General features: G+C 45.8%; 1 protein-coding gene across 4 annotated transcripts in view; it reads right to left on the bottom strand.

The window, feature by feature from the left end:
• The window catches only part of BAIAP2L1 (BAR/IMD domain containing adaptor protein 2 like 1), a 62,189-nt gene that overhangs the window by 44,452 nt on the left and 4,979 nt on the right, over positions 1–12,758 (bottom strand). For 2 of the 4 annotated variants that reach the window (XM_037057826.1, XM_037057827.1), the window contains exon 1: positions 627–802. The exons of the other annotated variants lie outside the window; for them this stretch is intronic. In XM_037057826.1, coding sequence (XP_036913721.1) covers positions 627–794 — 168 coding nt within the window. In that variant the 5' untranslated portion in view covers positions 795–802. Of the gene's footprint in view, positions 1–626; positions 803–12,758 lie in introns of those variants that run through there. 4 annotated transcript variants of the gene reach the window in all.

Below are 12,758 nucleotides of genomic sequence, written 5' to 3'. Positions count from 1 at the left end.
CTCAGTGCTGGGGGAGGGCGTGGGGTGAGTGTTGCTGGTAGCTTCAGGACACTTTCTAGGTGGTCACTGTTCCTCCCCCCTCAGCTTATCTGTTAAGTACTTATGAAGCAGCCGCTGTGTGCGGGGTCTTGTGCACAGCAGTGGACAGGAAGACACGGTTTCCCCCTCCCGCACTTTGTGATGCCGTAACTCTGCAGATGTCGGGTTTCTCACACACTTAGAGACAAACTGCTATGACAAGTATAAGATAGGCAATTATTTAAAATGTTACTATAAATCTGAACTACCCTAAATCTGAAGTGCACACAAGAAATCACTCCCAGGGGACTGTGACTCGACTCAGAACACACAGTGACTGAATATATTTGTTCCACCCACAAACAGTGAGCTTCACTCACTCCAGACAGAACACTCCAGTCTCTTCAACCCCGACCCCAAAGTCTGTAACATTTGCAGAGGTCCAGGCAACAGAAAGACTGAAAAGCTGAGCAGCACTCAAAGGGGCAGATACCGGACACACGCCATTCAGGATACAGAGGTCTCCACCGTGAGCCGGCAGAGAGAAAACACACCTCTTTACCGGGCAGTAGTAATGAAAGCTTAGTATGGAAAACCACCCGCCTCACCTCTCCCATGCCCAGCCTGACTCCCGAGGGCACGCTTGGCCGTGCTATTGTTCTTGTATTTACTGCCATGGTTCTAAGTAGCCCTAATTTCTCGATGTTGGGCAAGAACGACAGGCTCTCTGCTACAGTCGGATTGGCTCTCCGCATCACCCCACTTTCCTCCCCCATCCTTCCTACACAGTTACACGGCCATTTCCTGGTAAGTCAACAGTCAGGGTTTATGATTGCTCTGTAAATATTTGCCACGACGAAGCAAGAAAGGTACTGAGGGTTCCAGTCCCTTTCTTCCTGCTCGGCTTAACGGTCGACTCACCCCCTTCCTCACGCTTACACTTAATTTTCTGTGCATCTACCTTGAGGTTTCCCACAGGTTCCGTCGGATCTGCCAGAGGCCTGTGGATGTCATTTATTATTTCCCAGACATACAACGTTGTCAGCTGATCTTCCATTCCACACCCCGCCCCCCGACCTTTCTCCAAGGACTCTCGGTCCTCTTGCTCAGTCTGGCCTGGGTGTCCCCGCTGCCCTTGCACGTCCCTTTCTGGTCCCTGTGTCGCGGCTCTCACGGACTGGACTCCGCATGGTCCTCTTCATTTATTCCTCCCTATTGAAGATCATTCGCCAAGAATGACCTAAGAATTGATGTGTGAGAGGTAAATCTGAGTACCCATGCATCTGAAATTATTTTTATCTTAACATTTGATTGATATTTTGCTGGCTAGAGTATTATAGATGGAAAGTGATTTTCCCTTAGAATTTTTAAGAGACTGCTCCACCATCTTTAATACCCAGGCTTGCTATCATTGTTCTTCTTCCCTTTTATATAACTTTTGGGGGCAGGGGGGCTTATTTCTGGATTAATACATAATAGTCCATCTCACTGCAGGTGCCCTTCTCATCTATTTCACTAAACACTTGACATACCCTATACAGATGATTATGTCCTTTGGTCTGGAAAATGTTCCCATTTTGTGTTTTGTCTCATTTTCTTTGGAAGTCTGATGATGACTTTACACCTCCTGGAGTTACTCTCGACAAGTTTTTCCTCTTTCCTCCAAATCCCGCCTTCTGCTCTGACAGTATCCTCAACGTCACATTCCCACTTTCCCACTGTTTAAACTCCTGATACATTTTCAGTTTGGGCTCTGTTGATTTTTTTTATTATTCCTTTTTAAAAGCAAACTGTTCTTGTTTCATGGATGCAATAGTGTCTCATTTGAATAAACTGTAATTTGGGGGTATTTTCTTCCAGTTCCCCATGTTGTGCGGGGGCGAGGTTCTCTGAGGGCGGTGACGGTTCCTCTCTCCACTTCCTATCACCCCAAGTCTCTTTAGACCCTTTCTCAACGGATATGTCCATGCTCAGATCTCTACTCCATGGATTTGAAGGGTCTTTAAAAAAGTTCCTTTGCCATCACTTTAACGTTTTCTCAGAGAAAAAGGGCGGAAAAACACATGCGGGCCACCGCCTGTGTCTAACTCTGACCCCCGTCCGTCTTAGGGGCCAGCCCCTGCGCAGGAAGCTGGGGGCTGTGCGAGCCCCCTGGCTGGCAGCCCCTCCCCGGTCTCCGTGCGAGACGTCCACCTGAACCGGGACCTGCAGCCGCAGCTGCCACCCCCCTCTCTCTCCTCAATCTCCTTGTTTTGTTTTTAAGCTTCTCATTTTGAAAGAGTTTAAGATCCACAAGACGTGAACACTGTACCGGGCTCTCACGCATGCTTCTCTCAGAGACAACGTACAAAACCACTGCACATTCTGAAAACCAGGAAACTGACTCGGGCGCAACACTGGTCGGTGAACTGCAGACCGTAGTTGGATTTACCGGGTTTTATATCACTTTTTTTGAAGTGGTGCATTGTTTCTATGAAATTTTATCACAGGTACAGACTTGTATCACCATCACCACAATTATAATACAGAACTGTTCCATTTACACAAAGCTCTCTCATGCCCCCCCTGCATAGCCACAACCCCCCACCAATCCTAACCCCCCAGCAGCCACTGACCTCAATGACTGACACTGTCACTGTAAAAATGCTCTATAAAGGAATCAGAGCCTGATTCCATTTCAGAGCACGAGGAAGCCTCCGAGACTGGCTTCTTCACTGAGCCCAAAGCCCTCAGCACCATCCAAGCTGTTGAGTGTATCGGTTTATTCCTTTTTTTCTTTTTCGCTAGTAGTATTTCACAGTATGGAAGTATCACAATTTGTTCATCCACCAGACACTCCGGTTGGTTTCCAGCTTTGGGCAATTTCAGACGAAGCGGATACGGACATTCACAGATAGGTTTCTGTGTGAATATAAGTGTTCGTATCTGTAAGATAACACCTGGGAGTTCGATGCTGCGCCCCCTGGTAGGTGCAGGCCCACCTTTATAAGGAACCACCACACTCTCCTCAAGAGTAGCTGTACCGCTTTACATGCTCACCAGCAATGTACAAGATGTCGGTAATTAAAAAATCTAGTAATTTTGGCAAAAAATGGTTACTTTCTAATAGAGAAAACTATTTTTCAAACATCTCACTTGAAATTCTTATGAGACCATGTCTGGATGATAAGGAGTTCTGATAAAAAGATAAAGCTAAGTTTAAAATATCATTTAAAATTCTAATAATCTTATGAGGCTGAGTCTAGATGGTAAGAATATAAGTGATACAGAGTTCTACTGGGGGAAAATTTAACTAAGACTTGAGAGTACACAATCAGCTTCACAGAAAATATAAGAGTTCTTAAGCTTGAAAGTTTAACATATACTTCAATTCTTTATTATTGAGGTTTAGCTACAGAAATTTTTCCCCTGTAAATTTTGGCCTCTTTGAACACTGGAAAATCCACTTCTACACTGGCTCTGGGCCACTAATTTAGCTATTTTAACAGAAGTACATGTATTTTTAACCCCCCAAAGAAAAAAGCAGCGCTGTGTCTGTGTTCCACAACCTATACAATTTTATAGCAGCGGTAGGTGTCCTTGGGAACTGGGAGGTTCCCTAATTTGGGGAGAGGACAGCAGTAAGGTCAAAGGCTTACGCCTGAAATTTAGCAAGAATCACAAGTAGTGATGAACAAATTCATTTTACCCTAATTTAAATGAAGAGTGAAAGGCTTAAGATACCAAGTGTGAAAACAGAATAAACGACAAAAGGTTTTAACTGGCCAAGAAGCACTATTTTACTGTAACCAATAACAAAAGCTTCATCTGTATTCCCCCAGTTGCTGCCTGGCAAGGAGGGTACCTGCCAAACTAGTTCCAACCAGATAAGTCTCATGTCCACGCAGACAAGAATATGGATAGTCTGGGCTGAGTGGAAACGACGGGCCAAACCGGCCTCCCGGCGCTGAGTCTCATCCAAAACTGACTCGCGCACGAGCTCACAGCCCGCAGTCCGCGGTCGCTCTCACACACTGACTGCCGAGGAACGGGCCCCCTGGCCCCGCAGACACTGTTTGCTGGGTTTCCAGCCAGTCCACGCATCTCATGCGTTTCCTCTACTCCTGTGGAGTTCCAGATCCTAATTTGAAAATGAATTACACAATCTCACGGTGGTGTGAACTTCCTCACCATTTAGATTTTTCTTTCAGTTTTAAAAAACAACTATTATCTTTTCCACCTGGAACTACAGGCTATGAAGCATAGGTTAATAAATGACCACTAGGTAGATAAACTGAGCCGACTTCACATTTCTAAGAATTGCTTTCTCTTTCTGTTTCTTTTTCCAGTCCCCCACCCCATGACCAAGGACAAATTATTTGGTATTTGAGTGCTTTATTCTTCTTAATTGAAAAGTGTGGATAATATTCACCCTGGAATAAGTTTTAACAGTGATTTAAGAATCTCTAAATAATGAGTTTTATTATAACTTGATTTAGGTACTGTATGTACCCTCAAAATTTTCCGTATTTTGTTTTATACAATATCACACAAATTAGTTTAGCATGTCGCAATGCTTAAACTTACCAAGGCATCATTTAATTTCATGTGAGAAGAACATCTGGAAATAAAGATTAAATATCTGAGAATGCTTCTAGATGGACAATACTTGTTGAAAACCCCACCTTCTCTTTCCTCGTGTTGTCGGAAGCTGCTGCTCTGGACTAACATCATCAATACTTAATTAGGTCCTTGCCTTTGGGGGAAATATTAGTGAGCAATTGTGGCAAAAAGGCAGCTGCTTATGGGCTAACAGGTGGCCAGGAGTCACGTTTTTTCATTTCCATCTTGAATGGGGGCACAAACCAAGTAAAAGAAAATTACGCAACTGAGATGTTTTTGCTCAAAGAAGTATTAAGTTAGGGCAGAAATACTCAATTCAAATGTATAAACTCCCAAAGTGGTTCCCACCAGCCTGTATTACACATTTGTGCTACTGTCGACATGCATTATAAATCAATTTGGATGATCTATAATTTGTAACATGCCATCCTCATAGCAGTGGGAGGGGGGCATGAGAGGAGTGGCATGGAAAAAAACAACCAATCAGAACAAGAAGAAGGAGAAAGAATTGGGAAAAAAGACGAAGATAGGGAAAGGAGTGTCTGGGACAACATCAAGAGATCCAAAGTTTGCATCATAGGGTTGCCAGAAGGAGAAGAGAAAGCGCAAGATACTGGAGAGCTAGTTGAAAAAATAATGAAAGAAAACTTCCCTAATTTGATGAAGGAAATAGACACGGAAATCCAGGAAGCACAGAGAGTCCTAAACAAGATGGATGCAAAGAGGTCTACTCCAAGAAACATAACTAAATGCCAAAGGTTAAAGATAAAACGAAAATCTTAAAAGAGGAAAACAGAGAGTCACCTACAGAGGAGTTCCCATAAGACTGTCAGCTGATTTCTCAAAAGAAACTTTGCAGCTAGAAGGAATTGGCGAGAAATATTCAAAGGCATGAAAAGCAGGGGCCTACAACCAAGATTGCTCTACCCAGCAAAGCCATCATTCAGAATCAAAGGGCAGATAAAGAGCTTCCAAGACAAGAAAACACTAAAGGCGTTCATTATCACCAAACCATTATTACACGAAATGTTAAACGGAATTATTTAAGAAAAAGATGGGAGAGGCGTTTGGAGAAATGGATGAAGAGGCAAGAGGACTAAGAAGTACAAATCGGTAGTTACAGAAGAGCCAGAGGAACGTAAAGTACAGTGTAGGAAACGGAGCAGCCAAAGAACTTATGCATGACCATGGACATGAACAAAGGCGTGGGGACTGCCCGAGGGACTGGAAGGTGCTGGGTGGAGGGGCAATGGGGGAAAATTGGGACAACTGTAATAGCATAATCAGTAACATATAATTTTTTTATTCATTTTTAGATGGGAAGGGAAGGAGAGAGGGAGAAACATCAATGTATGGTTGCCCCCCATGCATCCCCCGCTGGGACCTGGCCCACGACCCAGGCAGTGCTNGCCAAAGAACTTATGCATGACCATGGACATGAACAAAGGCGTGGGGACTGCCCGAGGGACTGGGAGGTGCTGGGTGGAGGGGCAACGGGGGGGAAATTGGGACAACTGTAATAGCATAATCAGTAACATATAATTTTTTTATTCATTTTTAGATGGGAAGGGAAGGAGAGAGGGAGAAACATCAATGTATGGTTGCCCCCCATGCATCCCCCGCTGGGACCTGGCCCACGACCCAGGCAGTGCTCTGACTGGGAATCGAACAGCGATCCTCTGGTTCGCAGGCCTGTGCTCAATCCCCTGAGCTACACCAGCCAGGGCTTAGTAACATAATTTTAAAAAATGAAAAAGAAAAAACTTTGGCCCAGAGTCCTTGGGCAAATCACATCACCGCCCCACTGAGCCTCCGTCTCCTTCAGAGAATGGGAGCAACAATCACGTCCACCTCGTGTTGGGTCTGAAGATTCCATGAAATAATAGCTAACGTTTATGGAGCACTTACTTAACTATGCGCTCCGCCAAGCACTCGTACTTAGCGCACCCCTAATCAGTTGCAGTAATTAGCGTCGCAAGCCCGAAGCTCGAAAACATTTGTCAACTCTTCAGGACGAAGATTCCTATTTCCACAGACGCTCCCGTGACTTCGCTCCCACGCTGTAACAGGCAAATAAGCACCACCGCCCTGCTCAAGGTGTCAGTGAGGATGAGCAGGACCGGTGATTCAAGGGCCTCTGGAGAAGAGTGTGGTGTGCAGGAAACGAAAGCGTTGCTGTCTGCTTTATCCATCCAGAACGTTTTACACCCTTTTCCATCTGAGTCACACGCGGACATTTGTGGAGTGCTGCTGTGTTTCAGGCTCTCTGCCTAGTATTTCGCGTGGGTTGTCCCTTAGATCCCAACAATGTGATTGTTATTCTCCCCATTTAACAGATGAAACAACAAACCTCTGAGATGTTACATTTTAAAACCTGGCTGAAGGGCCCACAGGCACAGGCAGCCTCCCTGGGGACCTCTGCACTCACCCGTCAGGCCTCACGACAAGTTCCTTGCAGTTAGTCGTGCGGTAACATGAGATGAACATGCTTTTAGGACGGGGCACCACTGTAGTGAGAAATTATGAGTCTCTACAGTTCTTCCTTTCAGAGGGTTTTGAGGGGTGTAATCAACCGAACAGCACCACAACATGAGGGACCAACGCAGCCCAAGCAAACAAGTATTTCTGACCGCCTTTTCTTTCCCTTCAAAAACAAAGGAGAGAAAAAGATCCCACCCCTACCTCACAAGAATTGTAAGTGGCTAACACTGTCACATGGATTTCCTTCGCTGAAAAGGAATTTAAACAGCACGGAACTGCATTACGAAACCACTCGATGCTTTAACCACCTCACTGAAGTCCCCTACTCCTTTTGTCTTCCCAGAGGGACCTGCTAATTAAGACTGCTGTTGGAAGTAACTTTCCAACTTACTAAAAAGTATTTTATACGTGTATACACACATGCAGTTAGTTGTGATTAGTATACAATCTGTTTATGCATTTAGTAAAATAAATGGTATCATATAATACATTGCACTTTTACATCTTACTTTTTTCTTTTTTAAAAAAGATTTCATTTATTTATTTTTAAAGAGAAGGGAAGGGAGGGAGAAAGAGAGGGAGAGAAACATCAGTGTGTGGTTGCATCTCACACAACTCCCCCAAGGGACCTGGCCTGCAATCCAGGCATGTGCCCTGACTGGGAATCGAACTGGTGACCCGTTGGTCCCCAGCCCACACTCAATCCACTGAGCTACACCAGATGGGGCTACATCTTACTTTTTAAATTAAACATTATGCCTCTGAGACCTGCCCACCTTGGTACATACTGAATTTATTCCTATTTCCTTCTGTACAGCAGCCCCAAAACTGCAGAAGAAAAAGAACCCCAAGAGAATTCACAGTGAAGGGCTGAACGGAAGCTATTACAGACCTGAACAAGCTCCTTAAAAAGTTTCTAACACGGACCTCAATATGAACAGGTTTTCATGAACAGGAATCTGCATCGTGGATTATCTGCTGGCAAGCAAATCTATGATGAAAAAAGAACCAGCCTCCATGGCCATGCTTCTGCAGGGTGACACCTCCCTAAGGAAGGCCTCAGGCCGGCCCTCGGGAGGCGTTCCGAGGAAGGCGCTGCTGTCAGGGGAGGTGACTGCCCCCCACACATCACTGCCCCCGAGGCCCTGCCAGTGGGACCAGATGAGGAGGCAGAGGACAGCAGTACTGATAACCCTGACCCCGTGCAGGCCCGGGCTAACGTGTGTGGTCTGTTTCTCACAAAAAGGTTTAAAAGTTAAAAAAAGTTTTTACATAGGAATAAGGTTTCTAGAATAAGCATATAAAGTATTTTTTTGTACAGCTGTACAAGGTATTTGTGTTTTAAGTGTTATAATAGTCAAAGAGTTGCAAAAAGTTAAAAGTTTATAAAGTAACAAAATTACATTAATTTTTACTAAACTCATATTTACATTAACGTTAATTTACTACTGAAGAAAAAACCTATTTTTGCCCTGACTGGTGTGGCTCAGCGGGCTGGGTATCATCCCGCAAACAGAAAGGTCACTGGTTTGACTCCCAGTTAGGGCACACGCCTGGGTTGCAGGCCAGGTTCCCCATTGGGGTGTGTGAGAGTCAACTGACTGATGTTTCTCTCCCTCTCTAAAAGTAAATAAATAAAGTCTTTCAAACTGCCCCCTTTTAAACAATGCAGTGTAGCCTAGGTGCACAGTGTTACAGAGCCTGCAGTCATGTACGGCAACGGCCCAGTACACCCTTCGCATGCACTTATTGTCCGCTCCCTAACTGACCCAGAGCACCCTTCAGTCCTACAAGCTCCACTCATGGTAAGTGCCCTGCACAGGGCTGTCTTTTTGACCTCTTACACTGCATTTATCTTTAGAGGGGAAGGGTAGGAGAGAAGAAGAGAGATATCAATGTGTGGTTGCCTCTCAAGCATTCCCTGCTGGGAACTGGCCTGCAACCCAGGCATGTGCCCTGACTGGGAATTGAACCTCGATTGTCTGGTTCGTAAGCCCGCGCTCAATCCAAGCTACACCAGCCAGGGTTCTTATACCGCATTTTTGACCTTACCTTTTCTGTGCGTAGATACAAACATACTTGCCATTGTGTTACAGATGCCTACTGTGTTTGGTATGGTTACGTGCTGTTCAGGTTTGCAGCCCGGGAGCAGTGGACTATTATACCTCTTAACCTCAGGGTGCATGCAGCCGTGCCATCTAAGCCCAGGCGACTCGGATTGGATTGCACAAAACTGTCCGTTACCAGACTGGGATGCCTTTCTTCTCACCATGCATCCTGTCGCTAAGAGGTACAGGGCTGCAAAACTGATCCTCAGCTCTCCTGCCGTGACAGAGAGAAGAATGCGTGCCAGTAATGGTTCAGCACTGTCCCTTTATCTAATCTCCACTCAGCTGCACCTGTGTGTGTCAGTCACCCTGGGGGTAAGATGCTAGGGGTAGGCGGCAAACAGATGGCAATCAGTGCTCCGTGGTGGTTACCGCCCAGCAAACACACGCTGCCACCAGGAACAGCCAGCACGCGAGTCCGGGTGCTTTCCTGTGCTGTCGTATGTGAGCAACCTTCACCGCAACCACAGGCGGTGAGTACTGTTACCTTCCTGTGGGCAAGAAGATGGGGGCATGAGGTCGAGTGGAAGGCTACGCCGTTAGCCAGCACACGCAAGAATCTGGGGTTGGCTAGATGAAGAAGATGCTTTCTCAAAGCACGTGTTCGAACTGAGTGTGAAAGGAGAACAGTGCTTCGCACGTTTAAAGTGGTTTTCACACTCCACGACCCACGGTGCTGTCAGGCACGGCGGGGTCCTGCACCTAGGCTTCTCCGAGTGTACGATGAAGTCCATGCTGTGATAAAACATACCAGTTAATCTGCTCAAGTCACTCAAGTCATGAGTTTCTGTGGCCACAAATGAACTGGTCTGTTGCCTCTGCCCTGACAGGCACAGGAGGGGATCAGAGCCGTCTCCTGTACTCCTCCCCACTCCTCCTGCAGGCAGGGGCTTCCTCTCGCCGAACTAGGGGCAGAAAAGGAGCCCTCACGGTGCCCGGCAGACCCATCAGCTGAGCGCTGTCCTGACCCCTAAACCCGTCTTTCTCATGTTTACCCGAGGCCACGTGCACCGATCATCCGAACTGTTATCTGCTTGCTTCTGACAAGCTGTTCCTGCCGCTTCGTTCCTCTTCCGGTCCTCACTATCACTGCCTTTGCACCATTCCAGGAGACGGCTGCTCGTAACACCAGGAACGGGACTTCTAAAAGGCAACTGTGAGAACGGGAATTTGGGCATTCCCAGTTCAGAAGTCTTTTTCTGTTCCATTCATAGTCTCAGGTGAGCGAATGTTAAAAATGTGTCCCCATTTAACAAGTAGAAATTAAGAGAAAATGGTAAGGTTTTCAGTTAGGTTTATCTTTGAAATGTTAATTTGCAAAACAGAGAAAATGGCACCTTTTAGTCTAGTTTTTAAAACCTTTTACCCATTAAAATGCAATACATATATCAATTTCTGCTCTAGAAACAAAGATTACCTAACATTACAAAAGTCATCCACTCACAAAGGAAAACAAAAACACTCCAGAAGGCGGACTGGAAGTGAGAAGTCACATCTCCTTCCACCCTAAGGAGGGCTGACCACGCTGTCCTTTGGTGTTTTCAGTGAAGGAATTGCTATTGTTCAGGGACTTCTAACCCTCTCAGGTACCGTATAAATAAAGGCAACAAACCTGAGGGCGTCTTCCCCGCCTGCCTCCTCCTTAGAGCTCAGGCAGCTGTAAAGTGAGGCTGTGAACCGTGGGTCCGGTCTCGGTCTGGATGGGGTGCTCATTAACTTTGTTCCCTGGGTTGGGCAATACAGCCTGGTGACATTTTTCATTTAGTTTTGAACAGGAGAGAAGCCAGCAACATTTTATCTCACTTATACAAGTCTTAGCTTTATCCACAAAGATTTGAGACTGCGGTTACAACCAGAATACAATCCTTAAAAAATGATACACTAGAAAGAAACGTAAGACCTGGAAAACATGAATAGAAGTATAATATCAAGGCTGAAGAAAAAACTAAAGTATACAGGCTTGAAAGGTCACAGGGCTGTAATCACTCTGTACGAATCCATTAAGTTCAAAGTTTATGGAGGAAGTTCTATTACACCTGATAGTGGTAGACATGAAGTCTTGGGTATTTTCCTGGCCAGTGTCCATAAGCTACTATAGATTGTAAGTAGGCATGTTTTGCTACTGTTAAAAAAACCCGTCCTCTACGGATCATAGAAAAGGAAGTGGTTTGAAAATATCTACCCGACTTGCGGGGGCCCAGGGAAGGCGCATTCACACACAGAATACTTTCGGCATGTTTCTGGAGGGAATTCTGCAATGTGTAGCAAATATGCTTTCGAATGTACCTACCCTGTGACCCACACTGCCTCCTGGGGATTTCGCCTAAGCAACCACCACGATGGTGTGAGGCCTCATGCAGTGGTGCCCACCGCAGCGCTTCAGTAGCGAAGTCCGGGCAACGCTCAAATGCTCAACAAAGGAATGGGTCAATACACTGTGATAAAGAATGGCGTTCTGCAGCGTCATCAGAACGAGGCGCAGACCCTGGGTGACCTGGAAAGATGCACCAAGAGGCACTGGGAAGAGGAAAGACAGGGTGAACACTGTTATCTCTGGTTGTGGGTTTCCAGGTGACTTTCACTCGCAGTGTCAGACAAAAACGTAGTTTAGAACAGCTGAGGGCAAAACCGAAACAAACACATAAATATAAGAGTGACTGCTGGGAAGTCAGACTCATGCACCGCTCGGCTGAATACCGCGGCCGGAAGGCCTCTCTCAGACCCGTGCCCGCAGTCCTGTCTCTGCCGTCCAACACCGGGCAACCCCTGTGCAGACCAGGCTCCTGCTGAGGGTGCAGATGTCCAATCACTATGCCTGGGGCGAACAGTTTGGTTTAGTTTTTAGATAAAATTGTATTTGCTTCCTCCCATCAGAGTGGCCAAAACAAAAAGGAAGGAGAGTAACAACTTTTGTTGGGGATACACTGCTGGTGCGAATATAAACTGGTACAATCACTTTGAAAACCTGCCTGGTAGTTCCCGCCAAAGCCAAATACTCAAACACATTATAGCCCAGCAAATCCACACCTAGGTATACACCCAAGAGAAAGGAACGCCCATGCCCGTCGGGGACACATACTAGAATGTTCAGAGCAGCGCTGTGCGTATGCTGAGTAGTCTGAAACCATGTGGACGCCTCTCAAGAGAAGGAGACACAAGCCGTGATACAATCACACAGTGGAACCCTCTACAGAGAAAAGAATGAACCACCATCACTCCAATAACACGGATGAATCTGACAGACACACGGGTGAAAGAAGACAGACGAAACAGGCCAAATGAACTTCAGTGCTGTTAGAAGTTGGGGGTCACTTATCTTGGAGGGTGTAGCAACTGGAAAAGGGCGTATGAGGGACTTCGGGGTCATGGTCTGCTTCTTGATCTGGGAGCTGGTTACACAGGTGTGTTCAGTTTGTGACAATTTAGTGAGTTATGCACACCCAAGCACACTTTTCTGTGTGTATTGTATATTATAGCTTAATAAAAAGTTTTAGAAATAAATTAATATATTTGCAAACGCCAACAGAAGTTACATTAAATGTTCAGGCT

Source organism: Sturnira hondurensis, unplaced genomic scaffold, assembly GCF_014824575.4.
Source record: "Sturnira hondurensis isolate 20B ecotype Veracruz unplaced genomic scaffold, ASM1482457v3 Scaffold0009733, whole genome shotgun sequence".
In the NCBI taxonomy this organism is placed as follows: domain Eukaryota; kingdom Metazoa; phylum Chordata; class Mammalia; order Chiroptera; family Phyllostomidae; genus Sturnira; species Sturnira hondurensis.
Note: the sequence above shows the minus strand (reverse complement) of the source record. Positions and strands in the feature narration are given on the sequence as shown.